Source organism: Homarus americanus, unplaced genomic scaffold, assembly GCF_018991925.1.
Source record: "Homarus americanus isolate GMGI-L3 unplaced genomic scaffold, GMGI_Hamer_2.0 scaffold32550, whole genome shotgun sequence".
NCBI classification, from domain to species: domain Eukaryota; kingdom Metazoa; phylum Arthropoda; class Malacostraca; order Decapoda; family Nephropidae; genus Homarus; species Homarus americanus.
In genome coordinates, this window is record NW_024734754.1 from 595001 (window position 1) to 622029 (window position 27029).

Sequence of the window (27029 nt, forward strand, 5' to 3'; positions counted from 1 at the left end):
AAAATTCCTTTCATAAATCAGTTCAGTGAATCCAATAGTCTCATTCTTCATTAAACAGCACCGAACGTTCATAGGGACTCGACCCAGTGTAAGCAGATAGTCTTTGTAAATCGGATTTAGTCCTAGCCAAATGTTTACACGAGTCATGTTACGTGTCGTGGTCGATGGAATATCCAGTCCATGTTTTACTAACCTGTGACCGAGTACTTGACAGTGGCTTTGTCTGTTTGCCTGCCTGCCTGCCTGCCTGCCTGCCTGCCTGCTTGCCTGCTGCTCGTGTCTGTTGGTGTCTATCCCCCCTGCCCGCCTGATCGTGTCTGTCTGATGGTCTGTTTGTCTGTCTACCCGTCTGTGTTTCTTTTATTTAATGATCTCTCTCTCTCTCTCTCTCTCTCTCTCTCTCTCTCTCTCTCTCTCTCTCTCTCTCTCTCTCTCTCTCTCTCTCTCTCTCTCTCACACACACACACACACCAAACCTAAACATTACACAACATTCCATTATACACTCTGGAAAAAAACAACACCTACATCACCAATCGATTATGTCGGATGAAACATTAAAAATTATACATAAAATATACATAATATAATTTTAACAATATTAACCATTGAATTTTGGTCCGAAACTGCCAGAAATAATTATGGTGATAAAGCTTTCAGTCCGCTCATTACTGATATTTGTGAAAGCTGCTGGAATTGATGGTGGAATTGGGAGGAGGGAGGGGGAGTTGAATAGTTGATGGTGGAGGAGGAGAGGATGCCGGTGTCTGTATGAATATTTGGGGAGTGTTGATGGGGTGTATGTGTGTGTGTGTGTGTGTGTGTGTGTGTGTGTGCTGAAGGAAGTTGTTTGTGTCTAATTGAATGATAGGGAAACCTTCTGTGGAAATACATACATACATACTGTAACATAGAAGGGTCACACTTCTCTGTATATAAACCACACATTCACCTCTACCTGCACGGCTTCCTCCACAACCACCCAAACTACTCTATACCAACAAGGCAACGAAGTAAACAAAGAGACAGGAGTTGGTTCCTGATTGGCGGAAAACCTTGCCGGCTTTTGAGGGGCAGGAGATGTCTTTTCTGGGCACCCAGGCTGAGTCAGTTCAGCTCTCACCACCACCAGCGGCTACTTGTCTCTCCCTGTTTCTCTGTCGTGGAGTGATCTACTGTTCCGGCACTAACCTGTACACGAGGACTCTACTGGCCCTCTAGTATAACGTGTGTTAGTACAGCTGAGTATATTATTTTTCGCCCTTGTATATATGTGTTTTGTGTTTGTTTAGGATAAATATTGTATTTAAAATCACTTGCATATTTTCCATTATCTATTACTTACACTGTGTTGGGTAATGTCCTGTCAACCATGAGTGTGGTGTCTACTATTCAATTAAGCCCAGTAATGGTGTATAACTAAACCTACAGTAAAAGTCACTAGTAAGTTTACAATACAAACAGTTTGTCACTTGTTACGTAATTGGGCCTGAGTTACAAGGTATTATAACTAAATTATTTCAACCATAAAGCCCCTAGACACACACAGGTAAATAAACTACTTAAATTTTGAGATTAAAATAAACGTAACCATTAAAGTAAAGTGACTTAAGACATTTGCCTTCTTGATTGCTCAGTTTCCGTAACAATACATCCATCCATCCGTCCATCCATCCATCCGTCCATCCTTTCATCCATACATACATACATACATACATACAGATGAGGTTAGGTTAGGTAACTTTTTTCTGTGACCTTTTCCCAATGATTCGAGCTTCACCTCCTTTACTGACGGCGATATATCGGATCAATTTTTTCTCCTGAGTTTGTGAGGAAGTGACTCTTGCTTCGTCTTAGTGTACCTACTGCACTTCAGATCCACTGTAGTGTGTGTGGGAGGGTGTACTGTAGGTCTTCACTGTAGAACCCATGAATCTAGAATCTCTCTGTGTAGTAGTTCTTTTATGCTCCGGATAACTGTAGAACCCCTGAATGTAGAACCTATTTGTGCTGGTAGTCCTTTTATGCTCCGGATAACTGTAGAAACGTTGAATCTAGAACCTCTCTGTATACTGTAGTTCTATTATATTCCGGATAACTGTAGAACCTTGAATGTAGAACTATTTGTGCTGGTAGTCCTTATGCTCCGGATAACTGTAGAAACGTTGAATCTAGAACCTCTCTGTATACTGTAGTTTTATTATATTTCCGGATAACTGTAGAACCCTAAATGTAGAACCTCTCTGTATACTGTAGTTCTATTATATTTCCGGATAACTGTAGAACCCTGAATCTAGAACCTCTCTGTATACTGTAGTTCTATTATCTTCCGGATAACTGTAGAACCCCTGAATGTAGAACCTATTTGTGCTGGTAGTCCTTTTATGCTCCGGATAACTGTAGAACCCTGAATCTAGAACCTCTCTGTATACTGTAGTTCTATTGTATTCCGGATAACTGTAGAACCCCTGAATCTAGAACCTCTCTGTATACTGTAGTTCTATTGTATTCCGGATAACTGTAGAACCCCTGAATCTAGAACCTCTCTGTATACTGTAGTTCTATTGTATTCCGGATAACTGTAGAACCCCTGAATCTTGAACTTCTGTGTCCTGTAGTTCATTCAAATGTGGATATCCTCACCTTGCGGTACTCCCTTCCGTGTAACATTTATTCCCAGTTATAAACCTTACGTTCTTTTGCCTCTCCACTGATGACAGACAACTCCACATGGCTAACACTGATCCCCAGAGCTTCTATCCTATCCTCCTGTATCACAACAACAAACTCTCTGATCCTACGTTAAAATAAGAGAAACAATAGTCTCTTTTTTTTTCATGGTAGGAGTAATTCATACACGTATTTTTCCCATCCTTCAGTTTTTTCAATAATCTCATGGCAGGAATGGGTCAGATTAGGTCACCTATCTGACTCAGTCTAGGTTGTTACACATTGATTTATTTACTGTAGTTGGTGAAGATGACGTAGATGTGGGTCTCTCTCTCTCTCTCTCTCTCTCTCTCTCTCTCTCTCTTTATGTTAATGGCTGCCATCCAAGCCCAAACGGGAGGACAGAGAAACACAATAGTTAAAATACTCTCTACCTATTCTTTATTTTCCTGTAATCTACCTTTTTTTTTTCATATGTATTATCGTAACATTACCGTACACAATAGAAATCAATGACGTTAATTCATTATTCATTTGTTAAGGTACAACTGAACCTTTTCTGTTCTTTTTATTCTTCACAAGGCAATATATTCAGGAAAAAATAGTTGGCAGGGCGGCGTCAGTTTCATTAAGGACGCGTTACATCGTGTAAAAGTGTCTATATATTGCAGCTTTGTCATCACTCACTGTTTTGTGACGCCAATCCTTCAAGTTTTATTAATTTCGCTTTCCGGTGAGTTCGGAAGTAACTGTACAATTCTGACTGAAACCACATACACATACATACATACATACATACATACATACATAGACAATGACTAAGTAACTTTAGAAATTCTTGAAGGCTAAAGTTCATTATTTTCTTCAAACAAATTGGAGTGGAATATCGGATACCTTTATGAACAAGATCCCAGCCGCTAGAGAGGATGATTACTGTTATTATCTCTGTAAAATTAAACCTATTATACCAGTCGAGGAATATAGGCTACCATGAACACACACACACACACACACACACACACACACACACACACACACACACACACACACACACACACACACACACACACACACAAACTAAAATGAAACCAATTTTATATCACTTGAGGTATTTCTCTTCCCGGTGATACCAACATCAATTGTACACATCTTAACTAAAGCCAGTGTACAATATCTTTCTTTTCAATCTTTCTCTTTATTATTTCTCTCGGAGAAAGTGTCCGGTCGACACTGGGAAGGTGTCTAGCCGGCTTTTATACACTGAGAAAGTTTCCAGCCTGCTTTTATCCACTGAGAAAGTGTCCAGCCGGCTTTTGTCCACTGGAAAAGTGTCCAGCCGGCTCTTGTCCTGAAAAGTGTCTAGCCGGCTCTTGTCCGCTGGGAAAGTGTCCAGCAGGCTTTTATCCACTGGGAAAGTATCAAAAGAATATAATACACACTATACACCCCGTGATACACAATACACACTATACAACACTACACACAACACAATACTCAACACACGCACACACACACAGTACAACACTCAGCCCAACACAATAGTCTAAGCTGAAAAGTGAAGTTTCATACATACAGAACACTTAAGGAAAAACAGTTATATGAGAGTTTGGTAATGTTTATAGATGTGAACTTAATGTGTTGTAGCATACACACATACATACATACATACATACATACATACAAGGTTTCCGGACAGGTGTTATTCCCCAAATTATAGCAGGTGGTAGGTTCCTCCCCACTCCCTCACCAAGAGGCTCCTCCGCCGAAGGACTGTTCCTCCTTCGGTAAGCGCACCCGGTAGTGTACTCCGTGAAAAGCGAGTCCATTCTCTTGCGTGCCAAACTCTCTAGTGAACAGTAGTGTATTACTTGTACTTCATGTAAAGACACACACACACACACACACACACACACACACACACACACACACACACACACACACACACGCACACACACACACACACAGGCTGACATTTCCAATGCACATCAAGAAATCCTTCACTCCCTTTCTATAATGCATTACCACTTTACCACACAAGATACCTTTAAATACCTGAGGTCCTCATTATTTTATTTTCTTACCTCCACTATCGTATTCAGGTAAAGGAAAATGCAAATTAATATCGTTTACCTGATATACAATATTCCATAATTTACCGTTCAGAGATAAACGACAATCAGAGGAGTCTGTTTAGGTGAGTTTTTGTGTGTGTGTTTTTCGTCTAAATTGCTTGTGTTTGGCTGACCTTTGACACCTGTAATGTATTGTTTTCTTATCTATTGTGTTGGTTTGTGTTTATTTGTTGACTAGATAAGAGACAGACAGACAGACAGACAGACAGACAGACATAAATGTGAGAGGGTGAAAGAGAATGAGTAAAACTAAAAGAGAGTTAGAGAAAGTTATTAGAGAAAAATGTGTAATGGAGAGAGAGAGACGCTTATCACCCCGACTCTATAAATAACACAAACCAATACGATATGACCAGAAAAACATAGACAGAGAAAGAGTAATAAAGAGGAGAGATAGAGCGAGAAAGAGGGTGAGAACAAGGAGATGAGAGAGAACGAGAGAGAGGGTGAGAACAAGGAGAGATGGAGAGAAAGAGAGAGAGAGAGAGAGCGCGAGAGTGATAAAAATGAGACAAAGAAGAGGTGAGAGAAAGGATGTGAACCAGGAGAGATTGAGAGAGAGAAGGAATGAGAACAAGGAAAGAAAGATAAAGAGATCGAGAAAAAGAGTGAGAACAAGCAGAGAGAGAAGAGCGAGAGAAAAAGTGAGAGCAAGGAGAGATAGAGAAAGAGATCGAAAGAAAAAGTGAGAAGGAAAGATTGCGAAAGAAGGAGAGAAAGAATAGGAACAGGGAGGGATAAAAAGAGATAGAGAGAGAGCATCACTTGGCACCTCTAGGCACCATAAATAAGTGAGCCAGGGGGTTAAGCGGTATCAGAGGCCCTAGGATATATAACGTCCCATTACGGATATCTGACTACCGCGAGACTCGCCTTGGCTATATGACCAAATTATAGGTTTTGGCATTAGGCAAGGAGCTAATGATGGTGACAGTCAGAGGCTCGGTGTCCGATATCTATGACCTGACACCCCTCCCCCTCCTACACGCCTCCACCCCCCCACCCCTTCCTAACCCTCCGATATTTATGTGCTTCTCATTGAGTCATGTGTCACGGTGCCATGACTTGTGGTTGAGGTCATGTGTTGTGGCATGACTGTTTGATGTCATGAGTTATTGTGGCATGACTGTCGGTGGGTATATGTCAAAGTGTCATTATTGTCTTATGTGTCATAGGATCATGTGTCACAATGTCATGACTCTTAGGGTTATTTGTCACTGTATCTTGACTGTCATAAACACGTGTCACTCTTACGTATGGGATCATGTGATACCGTATCATGACTGACAAGTACATGTGTTACTGTCATAAGGTCTTGTGTCACCGCATCATGATTCTTGTTTCCAAACGTGTCATTCAAACTGTCATGCATATTCCCTATATGTGTCACTGAGTCATTGCGTCACTTCTGTATGTCGTTTTCATTGTCACAAATATACAAAAATATTTCCTTGTCATTGCTTCTAATATCATACCATTATGTATATCCCTGTATGATATATGAGAGAGCTTATTTACATATATACGTGTGTGTGTGTGTGTGTGTGTGTGTGTGTGTGTGTGTGTGTGTGTGTGTGTGTGTGTGTGTGTGTGTGTGTGTGTGTGTGTGTGTGTGTGTGTGTGTGTGTGTCATCCTATTTTTTGGTATTTGGGTTATTGTATTTTTGCTATTAGTTAATACTATTCCACCTCACTATATACAACCACAACACACACACACACACACACACACACACACACACACACACACACACACCCCATAATGAACCCTGGCAGGCTTCACTCAGCGGTTCATGAAACAGCAACAGCATTACCAACACCAACAGAAGCCTCGACTTTGATCCATTAGCAGTGACTTAGGTGAATCTGTGACCCAGCTGTCTCGGTGCCTGCCTGAGGGTGTAAAATACTTGATCCCTTCTGCACTTGATACTGAGAGCTAAGGGTGGAGGGTGGAGTGGAGTAGACGGTAGAGAGGGTAGTGGAGGTGGCAGATGGACGGGGTGGAGGGGGGCAGGTGGACGGGTGGAGGTGGCAGGTGGACGGGGAGGGTGGCAGGTGGACGGGGTGGAGGAATTGGTGCTGATTGGCTGTAGCTCTGGTGGTCAGGTGTGTGTGTGTGAAAGAGTTAGCGGATGGAGAGGTGAAATGTACACAGATAGAGGAGGTAAGGAAGTAAATGGAGGGATGGAGGGAGAAGGAAGGGGAATAAGTGGAAGGAGGGAGGAAGGGAGGAAAGAATGAAAGGAGGGAAAAACGTGAAATGAAGAAGGTAGGAGAGGAGGGAGATTTGAGATACACAGGATTTGTTGAAAGATTAGCCTGGATTTGATTGGTAGAACTCTATATTATTTTAAGTCTCGTTGCTGTAGTACACACAGTAGTTTCAGCGGCCCGGTAGTAGCGACGTAGGCAGTATAAAAGTTAAGAGGCATAGTCATAGTTCTGGTAAAAATAGCTGTATATTAGTGTTAATAACGAAAGTAGTAGTAAGTAATAGTAGTAGTAATACCAGTAACAAGAATAGTAATAGTATTAATAGTCCAGGTTAACACGACCAAAAACAAACATTCAATATATTTTTTTTATTACACCTCTTAAGGATTCACACACACACACACACACACACACACACACACACACACACACACACACACACACACACACACACACACACATTACCAAGATTAGCCTCACTAAACCCATCTAAAACTTGGTATTTAATAGTTTCACCGTGTGAGATCGACAGGAGGTGGAAGGAGGAGGGAGGAGAGAGAGAGGACAGGTCGAGATAGTTGTCTGGGGGTGAAAACACAACTGTAAAAGTGGTTGAGAGTTTGTGTGCTGTACAAGATTTCCGCAGACCACAACAACAGCGCCAACAGCTGAAAACATTTTGAAGTGGCAGTTTGGGCCAGGATTTGACTGTGGCATCTGTGTCCACCCGTGTGTGTGTGTGTGTGTGTGTGTGTGTGTGTTTAACGGGTTTTATTTTGTGTGTACGTATATTTGTGTGTGTGTGAGGGCACGTAAGCAGGTGGGTGGCTATATGAATGCCTGGCAAGAGTATAATGTGCAGTAGAGAGTGTATATTGTTTCATTATGTGTGTATGAGAGAGAGAAAAAAAAAGTGTATTGCCTTAATTTTTTGTTTGTATATGAGTATTGTGTGTATGACTGTATAAGTTTGTATAAGAGTCCATGTTGATGATGTTGGTGGTGAAAGCTGCAGTCGGCGGCCCTTATAGTGTTGGTGAGGGAGATAGGAGAGGGAAGTTGGAGAGGGAGAGGGAGAGTGAGGTGAGGTAAGAAATAGAAAGGAGGTAGGGAAAAAGGAAGAAGAGAGACAGGAAGGGAAGAGAGGTGGAAGTGAGGTAAATGGAGGGAGGAAAGAGGGAGGTAAGTGAAGCAGGAGGAAGAGGGAGGGTGTTGAAGGACGGGAGAGGAAAGAGATAGATAAAGAAGAGGAAGGAGAGGGGGGGAGGAGGTGAGAGCACACAACAACAACAAACAACAACGCCGTGGTGGTGATGATGGTGGTGGTTCTGACAATACTGTTGAACGATGCTGCTTTTAAGTTGACGATAATGTGGCGTGAGGCAGCACCAGCTGCCCGTAGAGAGGAGGAGTGGTAAGGAGGGAGGCGAGGAGGGAGGTAAGGGGAGGCAGGAGGAGGTAAGGGGAGAAAAGAGGGCAGAGTTTGCACAAATGTAATGGCAAGGAGGAAGAAGATAAGGGCAAAAAGAGGAGGGTAGGGGGGGTGAGAAGGAAGAAGGGGTGGAGGAAAGAAGAGGGAAGAGGAGAATGAAGAGAAGGAGGAGGAGGAGGAGGAAAGGAAACTAAGGGACAAGAGTAAAGGGAATAAGAGGAGTAGGAGAGTAAAATACAGGGCAAGGGAGGAAGAGGGGAGAAGGAGGAAGAGGAAGATGAAAGCAAGAGACTAGAAGCTGAAGAGGAGGGGAGGAGGAGAAGAAAGAGGAAAGAAAACTACAGAACAAGAGGTAGAGCAAGAGGGGGAGAAAAATACACAAAAAAGAAGAAAGAGGAAAGGAGAAAACAGGACAAAGGGAGGAGTAAAGGGAATAAAAAAAGAGGAGAAGTAGGAGGAGGAGAAGGAGACTGGAAGATAGCGGAAGGATAACAGGAGATGAACAGGAAGTAAATGTCTCATAGGGTAAATCTGTCAATATTCTCCCTTCTCCCTATTCTTCCTCTCACTCTTCCCTCCCATCCTTTCTTTATTCTTTTCCTCCACCCTTCTTCCCTGTCATACCTCTCTCCTCCTCCTCCTCCTCCTTCTCCTCCTCCTCCTCCTCCTCTCCCTACCTTTTCCACATTGCCCTCTTGTCCTACTCATAAGTTCCTTCCCTCTCATCCCTTTCATTCCCCGCTCTGTTTCCTTCCCGCTCACCCATTTCCTTCCCTCCTTTTCCTTTCCTTTCCCTCTCCCCGTCCTTCTCTCTCATCCCTTTCCTTCCCTCTCACCCCTTTCCTTCCCTCTCACCCATTTCCTTCCCTCCTTTTCCTTTCCTTTCCCTCTCCCCGTCCTTCTCTCTCATCCCTTTCCTTCCCTCTCACCCCTTTCCTTCCCTCTCACCCATTTCCTTCCCTCCTTTTCCTTTCCTTTCCCTCTCTCCGTTCCTTCTCTCTCATCCATTTCCTTCCCTCTCACTCCTTTCCCTTCCCTCTCACCCCATTCCCTCTTCTGGACTTATTACGTGTTCGCTCTCACCCCTCTTCTTCACCTCATCTTTACTCTGTTTCCTGTTCATCTTTCCCATTTCCTTACAGAATTCCCCTCTACCCCTCATTCATTTCCTCCTTCCCTCACTTATTTCCTTCCTCTCATCCGTTTCTTCTCCACCCTTCACCCCCTTTCTTCCCCCTCACTCATTTCCTCCCCTTCACCCATTTCCTCCACTTCACCATCCCTTGCGTTCACCATCATCATTATCTTCTTTTTCTTCTTTCAGGTCTTCCTCCACCTCCTCCTCCTCCTCCTCCATGACCAGAGGGAACCGTCCACTTCGCCTCCACCACACCTGTGTTGCTCCTCATCACCTGACACTCCTAATTACCTGACGTGCCAACGACCCTTGAGGGAAGAGGGCCTTTGAGTGCCACTATCCAAGGTATGTAAATTATCCTAGTGTTTAGCTCGTCCTGGGGGATATTTATATATACTGTGTGTGTGTGTGTGTGTGTGTGTGTGTGTGTGATATTTAAAGTCTCCGGTAGTATTTAGGAAAAGGTTTTGTATAACGTATTTGTGCAGTCTATTGGTTTATTTTCTTATGCGTGTTATGTGTGTATATTGTTAGTCTTGTCCACTCATTTGTTGGGATATATTTACATCAGTTCGTCCGTCGGTTTACACGCACCTAAAATGTGATTTCTCTAGGATATTTTTGGCCACCTAGTCGTGACGTCAGCTTTTCACACACACACACACACACACACACACACACACACACACACACACACACACACACACACACACACACACACACACACACACACACACACACACACACACACACACACACACACACACAAACCTCACTTTTTGTTTTGAGTCTATGAATGAGTAAAGGAATCTCAAGAAAGGAACAGAGAGGGAAGGTTGGGGGAGGGAAATAGTGGGGAGGAGAAGGATGGCAGAGGGAAGGAAGGGGAGAAGGAGGGGAAGAGAAGGAAGGGGAGAAGGAGGGGAAGAGAAGGAAAGGGAGAAGGAGGGGAGGAAAGGAAATGAGGAGAGAGAGGGGGGGAGAGAAAGAATAAGGATAAAACGGAGGGAAGGGAAGGAAGGAAGAATAAAGGTGAGGAAGGGTTAGGGAGAGGAAGAGTAAGAGTGAAGAGAGAAAATTAAATAATAAATAATACAACACAAATATAAAAGATGACACAAAAAAGCGAGAAAAAAAATCACCCAAAATACAAAAGAAAAAAGAATAAAAAAAAGTTCATTGCATAATACGAGGAGGTTAACAAGTTTTTAATTACGTTTAACTTTTATATTTCTGGCCTTGCATACATCACTACCGAGAATATATTACGGCAGAACCTACTTAAACACGGGTCAAGGGGTCACGTCCATCACCAGGAGGAGGAGGGGGAGAGGAGGAGGAGGGGGAGAAGGAGGGGGAGAAGGAGGGAGAAGGACGAGGTGAAGAAGAATCAAGAAGAAGAGGAGGAGGAGGAGAAGAACAAGAAAAATAAGAAAATTAAGAAGGTGAACGAGAAGAAGAAGAAGACGAAGAAGATGATACCCCCCTCCAAAAAACAACAGATGACCCTCTTCCGATCTCTGCATGTTAAATTACCCTTTCATTAACTCTTGTCTCACTCACTAGACGATGATTTACACACTATTCACCTCAGATAATGGTGACATAACTTATAGTGTAGAGCGCCCCCTGGGAATGGTGATAATGGCTGGCCTAATTTATGGTGAAAATCGCTCCAGAGATGTTTATACTACCGCAACCTCCTTGAGATCACGACACGCCACACCACTTAAGAAACTGCGGAATTTCTTGGGTGTTGGGTAAAGTGTCAAGGTTCCGAGGGTCAAATCTTGAATCAATAAATAATAATGTTTGTGTTAGTTTTTTTTTTTTTCTTTGTGTACACTGATTCTGCTGGCCAACTAAAACACTTCTTGTTGATATTATTATTATTTTGGATAATTTGAGTTATTATTGTTATAGTCGTCATTGTTATTATTATTATTATTGTTATAGTCATTATTATTATTATTATTATTATTATTATTATTATTATTATTAACATCATTACCACCAATAGAGGTCATCTGCCGTACAGGAAGATCCTGCACTATACATGTACCACTGTACATACAGATATTCAATAACAGTCCGGGTCAGTAGAGGCATTTCATATTGTCACGGAATTTCAGGAAAAAAAATTGTTCGAAAAATATGTATTTTTTTGTGTGTGGTTTATTGGAGTGAAGAGCAGCGAGGATGGGGCGACACTGCTCACGGACACATGCCATTGGCTGTGATGGTTTCTACGGACATCCGGACACTGATTGTGATGTTCTCTACGGACACGTGCCACTGGCTGTGAGGTTCTCTACGGACACATACCACTGGCTGTGAGGTTCTCTACGGACACATGCCACTGGCTGTGATAGTTTCTACAGTTTACAGGGACACTGGCTGTGATATTCTCTACGGACACATGCCACTAGTGTGGGGGAGCGGAGGCGTGGGTGGGAGGTAGGCGTGGGTGAGAGGGGGCGTGGCGTGGGGGCAAAGCAGTGGACAATACGACACACTAACGAGTCATATCCTCCTGTTGGTGGACCAGCCGGCACTTGGCAGTTGTTGTACAATCATGACCACACCGCTCTCCTGTTGTGGTGGTGGTGGTGCCTCCCTGTCTGTCTTCCTCCTTATCTGTCTTTCTCCCTGTCTGTCTTCCTCCCTGACTTTCTTTTTCCCTGTCTTTCTTTCTGCTTGGATGTCTTTCTCTCTGTCTTTTTGCCTGTCTGTCTTCCTACCTGTCTCTCTGCTTGTCTGCCTTCCTCCCTGTCTTTCTTCTCCCTGTCTTTCTCCTCTGTCTGCCTTCCTCCCTGTCTTTCTTCTCCCTGTCTTTCTCCTCTGTCTGTCTTCCTCCCTGTCTTTTTTCCTCTGTCTACCGTCCTCCCTGTCTTTGTTTCTCCCTGTCGCCCTCCCCCCCTATCTGTTTGTTTGTCAGTAGCCTACCCATCTGCTTACCCGTCTACCTGCCACATGCCTGTATATCTTCCTACTGTTCTGTCTCCCTACTCGTCTGCCCTCCTCTTCCACCTTCCTTATCTGCCACTATCCTATTTATTCTCTCTTGTTATTCTATATTACCTTATTTTTATTACAATGTCCTGTATTATATCGTTTATTGATTTATCGCCAATGTTTAATTCGTTTATATTTTAATTAGAAGAATTACTCGATCGAATTTAATGAAGCCGTCTCGTTATACACCGACCCCGAAGCTTCAACTTAATAGGATTTTAACTGAGTCGTGAATCCTAACCTAACCTAACCTAACCTAACCTAATCTAATCTAACCTAACCTATAGAATTAACTTTGTGTTTAAGCTGTATAAGAAATATTTAAGAAGTGTGTGTGTGTGTGTGTGTGTGTGTAATTACACTTCTTGGCTTGATCTGTTGATGTTTAAAACTTCTCTCTCTTTTAGCATTCTTCCCTACTTTGATGCTATTAGGCTTTTACACCTTCATTTAGGTCTATGTACTTTAACTCTTTCCTTTAGGCCTATGTACTTTCACCCTTTCTTTCAGGCCTATACGCTTTTACCCTTTATTCGAAGTTAATGAATAAAGTTAAAAGGTAGATTTTTTTTTTACTACTCGTCACTATGTTATCCAATCCTACGTGTTCACATATCTATTTGTATTTCCTTTTGTTATTAATTCATTCAATGATTTTTTTTCTTGTCATTTTAACATTATTTTTATTTCACATTTCATCCTCTATTACTCACATGATAAAATTTTGTAGCGATGTTAATTTTGATTTTAATTATTTTTTACGTTCAATTTTAACTTGGTTGTTAATTTTCGCTGTAATTTTAACTCTTAATCCGTAGAAGTGATGTTAATTTTTTTCGACTGTAATTTTAACTTTTATATTAATCCTGGCTTTAATTTTAACTCACTTTAGTTAATTTGTATTTTTATCTAATTTAGTGATTTTTAACTGTATTGTGATTTTTTTTTGTAATTTTACTGAAAAATTAACTAATATTATCAACTTTTGCTTCACTCTCTCTTGTTCTTTATCTCTTCCCTCTTTTACAATTAGTTTTTATTAACTTGTCCTCCCCTTTATTACTTCATTTATTAAGAGTTGCTCCATTTTCCTTCAGTTTGTTATATATTTACTGATCATTTCTCTCAATTATTGCCATTTCTCCCTGTATTTATTCGTTTATTAATTTCTTCCTCTACAATAACTCGTTATCCTCTACAGTAACTCGTTATCCTCTACAGTAACTCGTTATCCTCTACAGTAACTCGTTATCCTCTACAGTAGCTCGTTATCCTCTACAGTAACTCGTTATCCTCTACAGTAACTCGTTATCCTCTACAGTAACTCGTTATCCTCTACAGTAACTTGTTATCCTCTACAGTAACTTGTTATCCTCTACAGTAACTCGTTATCCTCTACAGTAGCTCGTTATCCTCTACAGTAACTCGTTATCCTCTACAATAACTAGTTATCCTCTACAGTAACTCGTTATCCTCTACAGTAACTCGTTATCCTCTACAGTAACTCGTTATCCTCTACAGTAACTCATTATCCTCTACAGTAACTCGTTATCTCTACAGTAACAGTAACTCGTTATCCTCTACAGTAACTTATTATCCTCTCAGTAACTCGTTCAGCCTCTTTTTAACCTCTTTCCGCAACCTGGCAGCTTATTGATGTTTTTAGTGTGTGTGTGTGTGTGTGTGTGTGTGTGTGTGTGTGTGTGTGTGTGTGTGTGTGTGTGTGTGTGTGTGTGTGTGTGTCGCCGGCTCGAATATACGTGTACATATATATTAACAAACTAATTAGCTTTTTCATGTGTCATTAACTTGTAAAATAACCAGTTTGTGTATGTATGTATGTATGTATGTATGTATGTATGTGTGTGTGTGTGTGTGTAGTGTTTATTTTTGTAACAATTCTATTCATAATTTGTACTACCAGCCATAAATTACATGATAGGATTTAATCGTAAATTTTCACACATATATCAGTTCTCATCAAACAAAGCGTGTAATGGATGATAGCTGTAAAATTTCCTATCTTGTAAACAAAGGCGAAACTGACTGTAAACAACCATGATAACAACCAGCTATCATGACCCTATACTACCATGATTTTTCCCCAGCTACCATGATTTTACAGGTTACTATGATTCATACTACCTACCATTATCCATACTACCATGATTTTACCACCTACCATGACCCATGCGACGTACACCATGATTCCATACTATCATGAATTTACTAGCCAACATGACCCATACGATCTACCATGATCCATAATACCATGATTTTACCAGCTACCATGATTCCCATACTATTTTTAAATTACTACCTACCATGATCGCTACATTATCATTAAGTAACTAACCTACCATAAACCATTGATTGCTACATCCTTTGTTATTCACCATGATTTCTCTCTCTCTCTCTCTCTCTCTCTCTCTCTCTCTCTCTCTGATGGGGGGCAATAAAATGTACGTAATTTTGCTTCCGAGTCTTAGGAAAATTTGACACCGCCTCTCTCTCTCTCTCTCTCTCTCTCTCTCGTGTAGTTAAGATATGTGGGTAGTGTATAAGAGACAAAGAAAACGGGAAAATGTATTGAGGGAAGAGGCTGGCTGTTGTATGTATGTTAACTCTATGTGAAGGGTGATGGATGCAGGGAAGAATATGTGTATACAGAAAGAAGATTGTAAAAAATAGTGAGAAAAAATTATAAAAATGGTAAAAATGAGAAAATGAATAATTGGAAGATAGACTAACACAGAGTTTCAAAGATAAATGAACTTTGTATTAGAAGGGAGTGAATGTGGACACAGAAGAAGAAAGAATAAGTGGAAATGGCAGGTGAAAGAAACTAGAAAATTAAAAGGGAGATGATGAGGAATTAAACAGTTTGTAAAAAAATTGAAATATAATGTACGTAAAATTATCGAGAATGAAATGTTAAATAGAGAAAAGAAATCAAGTTTAGGTGTAACTACTGTAGAAATGTTAAGGGAGGGAGGAAAGAGAATTAACATAAGCTGGAGTTAATGTTCAAGTTACTGTTATATTACCCTGTTACTGTACGGAATATGGACAAAAGGTGCACTGTAAAATAAACACTATGCAAAAGGTGTATTACTGAGAGAACAGTACACAGAAAGGGCACTATAGAATGACTCTACACAAAGGGCACTATAGAATCACTCTACACAAAGGGTCTCTCGACATTAATGTTTAACTCTACAAACACCGTATACCGTCCCTCCTATCCTTCTTATCCGGCTTACTGCTGCCACGTTATACTCTACCTCCCCTGTGGCTCTGTTCCTGGCACTGTCACTATTCATTACGTAAGAGATGATAACTTAGTGCCTGGAGTGACATTATAGTTGGTGTATCGTTTTGGTCGTTTAGTGTTGAATTGTTTTTGTTTGAGAGAGAGAGAGAGAGAGAGAGAGAGAGAGAGAGAGAGAGAGAGAGAAATTTCATATATGATTAATTTCTGTTTCAGTTTGTCTATATTGTTTTGATGAGTTAGGGAATAAATTTCACATATTCCTGAAGTATTGATATTGGAGAAATTACCCCCATTGGCTTTAATTGTGATGATATTGATGAATATACCTGCCGTCATTCACTCACCTTTACTAACAACCCCTACCTACCTGACTCTTATTATACACGTGTTTTATTTATCTTTTCCCCCCACACTTTCCTCACCTCTGGAGTGTTGTGTCACTGATGTACACTGCATCATTTTGTAATCCTAAACATAAAACAACTTTTTGTCACAAACACTGGCGACCTGTAGAGTTTGTAGGTGTAAGGAACAGATTCTATCACCAGTATAAAACAGACGACAAAATTCACTGTATATATTTATAGTTTATGTTTATTTTGGATTTAGTTAGCTTAAGGTAACTTCGAGTGGGTTAGGTTAGGTTAGATTAGGTTTGGTTAGATTAGGTTTGGTTAGGTTTGGTTAGGTTAGGCTAGGTTTGGTTAGGTTAGGTTTGGTTAGGTTTGCTAGGTTTGGTTAGGTTTGCTAGGTTTGGTTAGGTTAGGTTAGGTTTGATAAGACTACCTTATAACCCTGTCTGGCCGCTGGGGGAGAAGTATCAGCACCCCGCACCAGCACCTTGTTGTGAGGCACCATGATGACCTGCCAGTGTTAGTGCAGCACTTACCTGAGAGTAGTAGCAACGCCAGCAGGAGGCCACACGCCGCCGTAATCCCTTGAGGACCTGCCATACTGGAGCACAACCTCGGGCTATACGAGCTGGCCCTCTTAGTGGTCTTCCTCCCACCGCCTCCCTGCTTGACTCCTCCTCGAGCTGCTCTTTGGGTGTTTCCTCTGTCGTCTTTCTCTCTTTCCTCTGATGTTCTTTGAAGATTTACACACTTTAAAAACTTTCTCTGTTTATGTATTATTTTCTTTGTACTGGTAGTCACTGCCTTCCAGTCTCTCTCCAACCATTTACTTAATTTTAACATAAGTGGTAATGGTAATGTTAATTGTTATAATCCTTACACTTACTTCCTCCTTTCTACGCGTTTACTCTTTAAAAAATCAACTTTTCGTTTTTCATTGTTTTCTGTGATATTTTATGCAGCGTTTAATTACCCGTCTCATAGAACTCGACAGAGAGCTTTAGTTGGCTGTACAAATTACTTTTTTTAGTTTCTATAAAGTCTGTATATATTTATGTTAGTACCAAGATAAATATCGCAACACATAATTTATTTTTGGTTATTTTTCAATGTTCAAGTCACCAGTCTCCGGTTGTTAAGTGAAGCTGTCCCGGAATTTAACTTCATGAATATACACTCGCACACTCTTGATCTGGTGTTAAGGAAAGTACACCTTATAGCAGCCAGCCTCTCTCTCTCGCCTACCTGCTACCTTCACAACTATCTTTAACCCTTAACCCTAAATGTTCTTTTCGCTTATAAAGACAACATTCGCGATTGTTTTTTTTTTCACAGGTTTATATGTTGACACACTTCTTGATTTACTAGCTTCATGTTATGTCCGTGGCAGTACTTTCCTCTGGTCAGTGTGGCAGTACTTCGCTCTGGTCAGTGTGACAGTACTTCCCTATAGTCAGTGTGGCATTACTTCCCTCTGGTATGTGTGGTAGTATCACTGTTTGGTCAGTGTGGCAGTACCTCACTCTGGTCAGTGTGGCAGTACCCTCTGATCAGTGGGGCAGTACCCCTCTCTGGTCAGTGGAGCAATACTTCCCTCTCTGGTCAATGTGGCAGTACTTCCCTCTGGTCAGTGTGGTAGTACCTCTCTCTGGCCAGTGTGACAGTACTTCCCCCTCTGGTCAATGTGGCAATACTTCCCTCTGGTCAGTGTGGCAGTACTTTCCTCTGGTCAATGAGACAGTACTTCCCTCTGGTCAGTGCACAGGTCTTGTATCGTTTCTCAATAACAATAGATTTTCTATGATTCCCTGCGCATAATTTTTTTGTATTTACGTCACTGTTTCAATCTTTTTATGAGTATATAAAAGTACCCCGAGTAGGTACAGGTGTGGGTCGTTTATATAAGATTCATGTGATATTTGCACTCCTCACTTGTATTATTCGTTGTTACCTAAATGTGAATATTGCGATTAAATTCATTTTCTGTCTCTTCTCAAACTTTTACGTCTTCTATTACAAGTGGAAATTTCAGGCTTGTATTTCAAGTTTATAACCTTTGAATTCCTGTTATTTATAGCTTTTGGATTCCAGATAACTCACTCATACACAAGTGGCTGAACCTCGCACACATGAATTACATTTTCTGTTGATCTCTGACCTCTATATCGCCCTCCTAGTATAGTCGAGAAAACCTCCAGTAATAACGACACACACGGGAGAAATGTAAAGCTCGTGACGCACGAGTAATGACGAAATATCCAAACTCTTTTACTGGTAGAATTATGTGAGTTTTTCTTAGATGACGATCATGAATTTGGAGAGTCGTCGGTAGATCACTGAAGATTCTGAATGCATGACACGAATCAGTGATAATTCTGCTTCTGATTTATTTATCATTGTGTAACCTGGCTTTAGTTTTCCACAAATAAGTGTGACTCATGCAAGAGTTTTTAGATTTTTGTTATAACATTCGCAATAACATTACGTAGCCTCGGTATCATTGGCTATAACACTAGTAGTGACGTGGGTGTGACGTAGCCTTAGTGACGTGGGAGGACCTCTAGTGGCCAGGGAGGGAGGCAGAGGCCATCTCTACCTCGGTCCTGAAAATGACAAGAAACAAATGTCAAGTTGGTCCTGAAGAAAATTAAATCACTACCAAATTTCTATAAAAATAAAATTGGAGAAAAAATTACCACTACTTCGGTCCTGAAAAGAATAGGCATACCATATTACTTTGATCCTCGAAGGACAATGGAGTAAACATTAGTTGTTCTTAGGAGCCAGAACACCAATATTCCCTCGGTCCTAGAGGCTGTAGAGGCAAGACCAGTATATATCTGTAATAGAAAAATGTTGAAGCACTCTGCTACCATCATCACTGAAGAGAATAATACGATACTATACCACACAATAAACGCACAAAAGAACCGGGAAGTTATTATTCTAATTAAAATCTCATGGATGAAATATAACAACTAATAGAATGTAAAAAGATTGAAAATGATTTACACTGAAATACATAAAACAAATGACTTAAGCAAATGACAATTAATAGAAATAACAAAATGTAAATAAAACGATGAATGCTTAAGCCAAATAACTACCGGTTAGGTGAACATAAAAACACACTAGTGACATTTATTAGTGTGGATGACCTTTACTAACAGGGTATAACTATCCCCACTGGTGACACACGATGCTTTAATAACACAGTCGAGTAGATCAATTATTGTGTCATACTCGCTGGCTCAGAGGCATGGTAATTTCTTCTCAGCTCTGTGAGGTTGACGGCTCGATCCTCACTGGTAATGGGATCTTGTTGTGTTGTGTGGATGGATTCATATGTTTTGTTGTTATAGGGATTCCAGATCACCTGAATATTAGCCTCTCTCCCCCCCTCCCCCCCACTCCCGCCCCAGCTTATTTCAGTCGATTCAACAACTTAGCACTACCTGGGGTGAGGGGGTAGGTTAGGTTAGTTTTAGAGTGGTTAATCTTCAGGTAATCATACGAAATATTATTATTATTATTATTATTATTATTATTATTATTATTATTATTATTATTATTATTATTATTATTATTATTATTATTATTATTATTTTTATTTTTATTTTTATTTTTATTTTTATTATTTTTATTATTATTTTTATTATTATTATTATTATTATTATTATTATTATTATTATTTCAAGAGTATAAATACTTGCATAAATAAGATAACATAATCTACCTGACCTTAATAGCGTCATTGATTTAATCATTGTAAAAAGAGAAAAACTTTGTTCGATATTCATAAATAATCAAATAGTCGATAAGGTTGAGAGAAGTAATATCTCAATCTCTCTCCCTTGTGTGAGACTGTGACGTAAGCATGAATAATGAATGAAAGAATGACGTCACACGATCAGAGATTACAAACTTTTATGATTTTGAAACTATAGCGATTTATCAGTGAAATAAATAAGTTAATAATAACAAATAAGTTATGTCGTGTTTTTGTATATGTATAAACTACTGTATATAACTCTAAAGGACTTAAAAATGATGTCCCCCCACAAAAAAAAAAAAAAAAAAATACTAAAAAAAATCTCTTCATCACGTTAAATATCGTTCATACAACGCTCACACAAAAACACTCCGCTCCCAAATCTGGTCAAAAACTGAGTCCCGACTTTTTACTGCAGTTTCCCCTGAGTCCCATTGACCGAAGTGGTAACAGGTTTTTTGCAGGGATCATAAATTGAAAACAAAAAGGTATGTATGTATGTATGTATGTATGTATGTATTTCTGATATAGAAACTATTTTTTTGGAGGTATACACATGTGGGAAAAAATGAGAGAAAGAGATAGAGACAGAGAGAGAATTTTGAGCAGGTGTGTGATTTAGTTTGTGTTATAATGTGTAGAAAATGGAAGGTTTTTTTTCTTATGGCGAACTTAAACAAATCTCTCTCTCTCTCTCTCTCTCTCTCTCTCTCTCTCTCTCTCTCTCTCTCTCTCTCTCTCTCTCTCTCTCTCTCATCCATATCCCCACTCCTTACTCTCACACATTCTACCTCTTTCCACTCCCTCTCTCCTATCTACGCTCCTCATCCATTCCCCCATTATTTTTCTTTTTGTCTCTTGCATCCATCCTCCTTCTCACTCCTCTTCCTCCTCTTCACCCTCCTTCTCTCTCCTCACCTTCCCATCCCCTCCCACCTCCCTGTCACTCTTCACTCCTCCTCTTCTCCCTCTTCCCTCTCCTCCTCTCTCTTCACCCTCCCAGCATCTTTCCTCCATCTCGCCTCTCCCCTTTTATTTTCTATCTCCCCACCCATCTCCCATCCACCCCTCCACTCTCACCATTGTCCCCGCCCCTCCCTCACATAACCCGGAAATAAATCGTCCTGGTGTCCTAACCAAGACCTCAGTTATAAGAGAGATCTCAAAGGTTCCTGCTCCCTTTTGTTTTATCTTCAGTGATACCGATACCTTGATGTGTGCTGCATTATAGATACGATGCATGATGATGATGATGATGATGATGATGATGATGATGATATGATAATGATGGTGATGATGATGAAAATTATGATGACGATGACAACAATAATGAAAATAGTAAGAATGATGATGACTACGGTATTTCTAATAATAATAATAATAATAATAATAATAATAATAATTCCAACAATAACGACAATAATATTAATATGATAGAATATTCATCACTTCCAATTAACATGCAATAAAATTTAAAACTAAAATAAATTACTAGATAGATGGATAAATAAATCAATTAATAAAAATCACATGTCAGGTTTCATTAATTTATTTTACAGGACAAAGATGAGCTGACATGACGTATGTATATTTGTTTGTTCACCACCACAGGTATAAAGTTTTAATGAAAGGTAAATTCTCCATCTCCATATCTAGGAATTTTTTTTTTAGATAAGACAAACGAAGATACATTTTATAAGAGAAACTGGTAATGAAGCCAGAATAAAAACACAACTTTAAATACTACGATGAAAAGCAGACCGGAGTGATGCCTCATTTCAGACTTTGTGGTCAGAGAGTAATAATCTTCCTACTCACGGCACTATGAAAACAAATCTCACCTTGTAAAATACAGTAATATATAGGTAATGGTACAGTATATTAGATGATAAACCTGTATTCTGGCTGTACTCTACCTCATCCACAGCTATGTATACAGATTCACGACGATATATTATGAGAACGCGTGAAGAAGAAGAAAACAAAAGACGCATGACTCCTTCCCTAACACGTGTGAAAAATTTCCCATGACGTCGGTAAAGCGGAAACCAATAACACTTCTCACTCTCTACCCCCGAGTAAAGTATGGAAATGATGCCTTAAATTATAAAGCGTTTTAACTCTTGAGGAATGTTTCGATTTGTTACGATCTTTTAAAAGTTATTGAAAGGAAAATGCTTTTATGATTCCAAGCCAAAGATGCAATGTATTTCGAGAGCTGGGGTGGAATTTTTGGTCAGAGATGCAAGCGAGTGTGTTCAAAATTCCACGTAGATAAAATTCCATTCCGGTTTTTCTCTCTCGCTCTCTCTCGGATGTGTGAAATTTAGGCGGTAGCAAGATAATGAACAAATAAAGATAAATGGGGTAATATTCCAGGTGATATATTTCCTCGGCTTTCATTCACCCGCTTGTAAAACGCGATGGGATTTTTTTTTTTCTTTGCCAGTTTTGTTTACGTTCGTGATTCGGTATGCACTTAGGTATGCATTTTTGTTTTTTTTAGCTTCCAGGACAGATGTCACAGTCTACCACATCTAGGAGGTTAATATTGACGACTAACCCGCCGACGGATTATTTGTACTGTATGTCTGGTCAGGTGTCGTTAGCCTTTTTATTACCAAGTTATTGTTTGTCCGATGCCTTACACTCACAACCCTTGGAAGACCCAACTAACAGCCGTGGAGAGCTAGGAGACCCAACTGACAGTCGTGGAGAGCTAGGAGACCCAAATGACTGCCGTGGAGAGCTAGGAGACCCAACTGACAGCCGTGGAGAGCTAGGAGACCCAAATGACTGCCGTGGAGAGCTAGGAGACCCAACTGACAGCCAAGAGGAGTTAGATGATCCAACTGACAGCCGTGGGGAACCTAAGACAGCCTTGACAACATCATTCACGTAATAAGGAAAACAAGCGGTCCCAATATAGATCCTTGAGGTACACCTTACTGAACTATAATTGAAAGTCTGAACACAATTGTCTACGATTATTCAGATAAGAAATGGGATATTTATTTCTGATTTAATTTAGTGAGAAGAAGGATGTTACGGTCAACTATATAATGGGCCTTAGACAAGAGAAATACAAAAAGGTGTGTGTGTGTGTGTGTGTGTGTGCATTTTTTCGTTTATGTATGTATTTATTTCCTATGTAACAGAGCACGTCATGTGATATATATTCTTGTCACCTGTTTACAGTGACTACCACCGTTGACAGCACTTCCCTCCCTCCCTCCCTCCCTCCCACACAGATATCCGTACTCCTTCACTCACTCTACCGCCAACTCACATCTATCTACCCTCTCTCCAACTCCCTCTCTCTCTCTCTCTCACACATACACACACACCTGTCTTCCTCCCTCTGTTCCCTCCCACACTCCACTATACCCTTTCACACACACGTCATCTCCCTCTCTCTCTCTCATCATATGTAAGTGTTTCTCTAGCAGGAAATAGCGTCGCTTACATCCATCCTCCTCCTCCTCCTCCTCCTCCTCCTCCTCCTCCTCCTCCTCCTCCTCCTCCTCCTCCTCCTCCTCCTCCTCCTCCTCCTCCTCCTCCTCCTCCTCCTCCCCTCCTCCTCCTCCTCCTCCTCCTCTCCTCTCCTCTCTCCTCCTCCTCTTCCACTCTAAGCTTAACTCCACTTGACATTATTTTTTTTCATCCATCATTACTCTCCTTAAGGCTCCTACAAGCTGTCTATCTAGTTGGAGGATTCTGTAGGACTCTGTAGGATACCCCAGCTTCAGTTTCCCAGCACGCCCTTGCTAGTAGTATCATCCCTGGGGTTCAGTGATATTCCTGTAAGGTGTATTGCTTTGTCTGAGTAAATAGTGATCAACAAGTCCCTATTCACTTACAATAATCAATTAACCTGCGTTGTTATAGGTAGAACTATATATTTTTTTATAACAGGTGCACAGGGATTTTTCGATCAACCCGAGTTTCAGAATCTTAAGCTACTTTCTTAAATATATTCATTTTCCAATTATTTACGTAAAAACTCCTCTGTCTTTATCCATGTAATGTTGTACAGCACATTTATTGAGAATTATTATTTGGATTACCTAAAGATTAGATCCCCTAGTTTATTTCACCTGAAAATTAAGCACCCTAACCTAACCTAAGCTAACCAAAACTAACTTAAACTAGCCCACTTTAACCTACTAACCTAACCTAGCTTACTAAAGTAGCATTAGGGTGTTTAATCATCAGGTGTCTGAAGTGTCTTATGTTCAGGTGATCTTATTTCTTTATCTTAGTTAAAATATTCATTCTGTTTCATAACTAGTTTTTAGGAGGATCTGGTTAACGGCAACATTATATAAACACGTTTGAATTTTATTACATTAGCTTCTGTCTTCTGTCTGTCTGTCGGTCTGTCTGTCGGTCGTCGCGTTGCCCACCAGCCATGACCACTGCATCAGTATATCACACCCTCCATCACACCGACGCAACACATCCTCGACTTGTTCCGACTTAACTCCGCGCTTGACGCCACGATTATCCCAGCCGCAGTTATACACATCACTCACTCCCTCACTATCTCTCTGGTGGGTTTTCCCCTACGCGAGAGATAGTTTCTAGAGGATTACTAATTTTTCATCAATAGTTCAATTTGTAATTCTGGATGAAGGAATCTTTCATTCATGTGTTGAGACCGAGTCGTATTTTTATCATTACTTGAGTGTTGACCAACAAGCAGCAGGTGACGAGGGTTTTAACACACACAAAATCCTGTTCATCGACTTGTCGAAAAGGTTGAAAAAATTATTTTCTTGTGTTAAATATCAGTTAATTTGAAATGAAGGATCAGATTTGTTAGTTGATGAGTGATAATTAATCCTGGTTATCCGTAGCCCCGGGGTCATCAGTACCACTTCAACGAGAGAGATATATATTTACCTTGTCAATCAAGATTGGAAGTGACTGAAAAATGTTATAGTATATTTTTTAATGGGTTAAAGAGAAATTCTGTACAGTTTCATAATAATAATAATAATAATAATAATTATAAGAATTATAATCTTAGAACGTTAGATTCGTAAAAAACTTTCATTTGACGAAGAAAACTTACTGTAAACGAGGGAAACAAACGGTGAAAAAATTACACTTACATTAAACGAGGAAAAGTTAACGTAATACGTGTCTAGTACCCACTGACCACCACAACATGAGCTGGATCACACTGTACGTGGTGACTCCTAAACGAGTAAACGTCATGCAATATCAATCATTAGTATTGGAATTGGTAAGAAGTAAAGGCAATTGTTTTTATTGTAGTGATGCGGATGTTTTTTATTGACTCTGACTATCGTGTAAAATTAGATACTTTAATTAGATTGTTTTGTGTTGAATTCCTAATTGATTTTTACCTGTCATAAAATATTGGAATTTCTGAATACTTTTTTTGTATATGTAAAAAAATCATATATATATATATATATATATATATATATATATATATATATATATATATATATATATATATATATATATATATATATATATATATATATATATATATATTACGACCAGGACACGACCATTTCCTTACAACCAGGACTACGACCATTATCTTACGACTAGGATGCGGCCATAATCCTGAGATATGAAGGACAGAAATAAGATAATCTCCTCAGGACGGAAGTAAGAGAAGGAAAAGAAGAGGAGGAGGAGGGGGAGGAAAAGGGGGAGGTGGTGGAAGAGAAAGAAGGGTATGAGGAAGAAAATGAGGTGGAGGAGAACAGGGAGATGGTGAATGAAAAGGAGAGGGAGAGGAGGATTCTCATATGGAAGGCCCGTGAGCAGCATCGTCACTTGCTACACTTCGTCTCTAATACCTTCATGTGGCCTGAGGCGAGGAGGCTGAGTGGGGAAAGATGGGTTAGATGTTGGGGTAAGATGGGATAAATGGGGGAAATGATAGGGTAGATGGTGGGGAAGACGGAATAGATGGTGGGGAAAACGAGTTGAGGAAGAATAGCGATGATGGTGGAAAATTCTGAAGGTAGAGCTGAGGATAGATAAAGTTGGGGTGAGGGGGAAGAAGGGGATGGTGGGGGTGAGGGGTGAGGGGGGATTTATAGGCCTATAGACAGAGCTCTTACACACACACACACACACACACACACACACTAACGTATGCGTCACCAGCCTGGTCGTCTTCTCTCAACTCCACCCAACAACGTCAGCCAGAGAAGGTACAGAAAAGGGCCTGCAGAATCATGCTCGGCGCAGAATACTCCGGCTACACCAACGCTCTCTCCACCCTGGAAATGCCATCCCTCAGTGACCTCCACCACCAAGCACTGGAAAGGTTTGGCAGTGGATTACTGCACCACCCTCGTCATCGCCACCTCCTGCCACCTGCAGCCCCCCACCCAACTCGCGCAGTCCGCCACTACAACAAAATTCAGCCCATAAGAGCCCGCACCGATAGATATAAGAACAGCACCATCCCATCTATTGCTAAAATAATAAACAACTCCTGATTTATGGACTGTACAGCCCTGTAAATGTATTCAATACATATTATATCATTATGTCTAAATCAAATGTAAGTGTATATTTTCAGACACCGGCTGCAACTCTATTAATAAACCGTTTATTATTATTATTATTACTATCATCTATCTATCCAGTATCGTAGCTGAGGACAATACATCCCTCTCTATATCACAATACGGAGATAAACCACTTGATTGTTATGGTAAGTTTTGATCAAGAGGAGAGAGGAGAAGGTATTGGCAGCCTTACTCCTTCCTCCTTACTCTATCACGGCTGTTATCGTCTGTTTCTCTGTCTCCAATAGTTATTATCGTCTGTTCATTCCTCTCCCATGGCTGTTATTGTCTGTTCCTCTGTCTCCCATAGATATTATCGTCTGTTCTTCCAGTTCCCATAGTTATTATCGTTTGTTCATTCCTCTCCCATCTTCTCCCATATGGGCCTTCCTCCCCCACGGTCATTATCATCTGTTACACACACACACACACACACACACACACTTACATCGTCTCCTGC

General features: G+C 40.4%; 1 protein-coding gene across 1 annotated transcript in view; it reads right to left on the minus strand.

Annotated features, from left to right (window-relative positions):
- The window catches only part of LOC121870485, a 131505-nt gene extending 112675 nt beyond the window's left edge, over window positions 1-18830 (minus strand). The window contains exon 1 of the mRNA XM_042372318.1: window positions 16768-18830. Within this exon, the coding sequence (XP_042228252.1) occupies window positions 16768-17074 (307 nt within the window). The 5' untranslated portion in view covers window positions 17075-18830. The remainder of the gene's footprint in view (window positions 1-16767) is intronic.
- Window positions 18831-27029: the final 8199 nt, after the last annotated feature.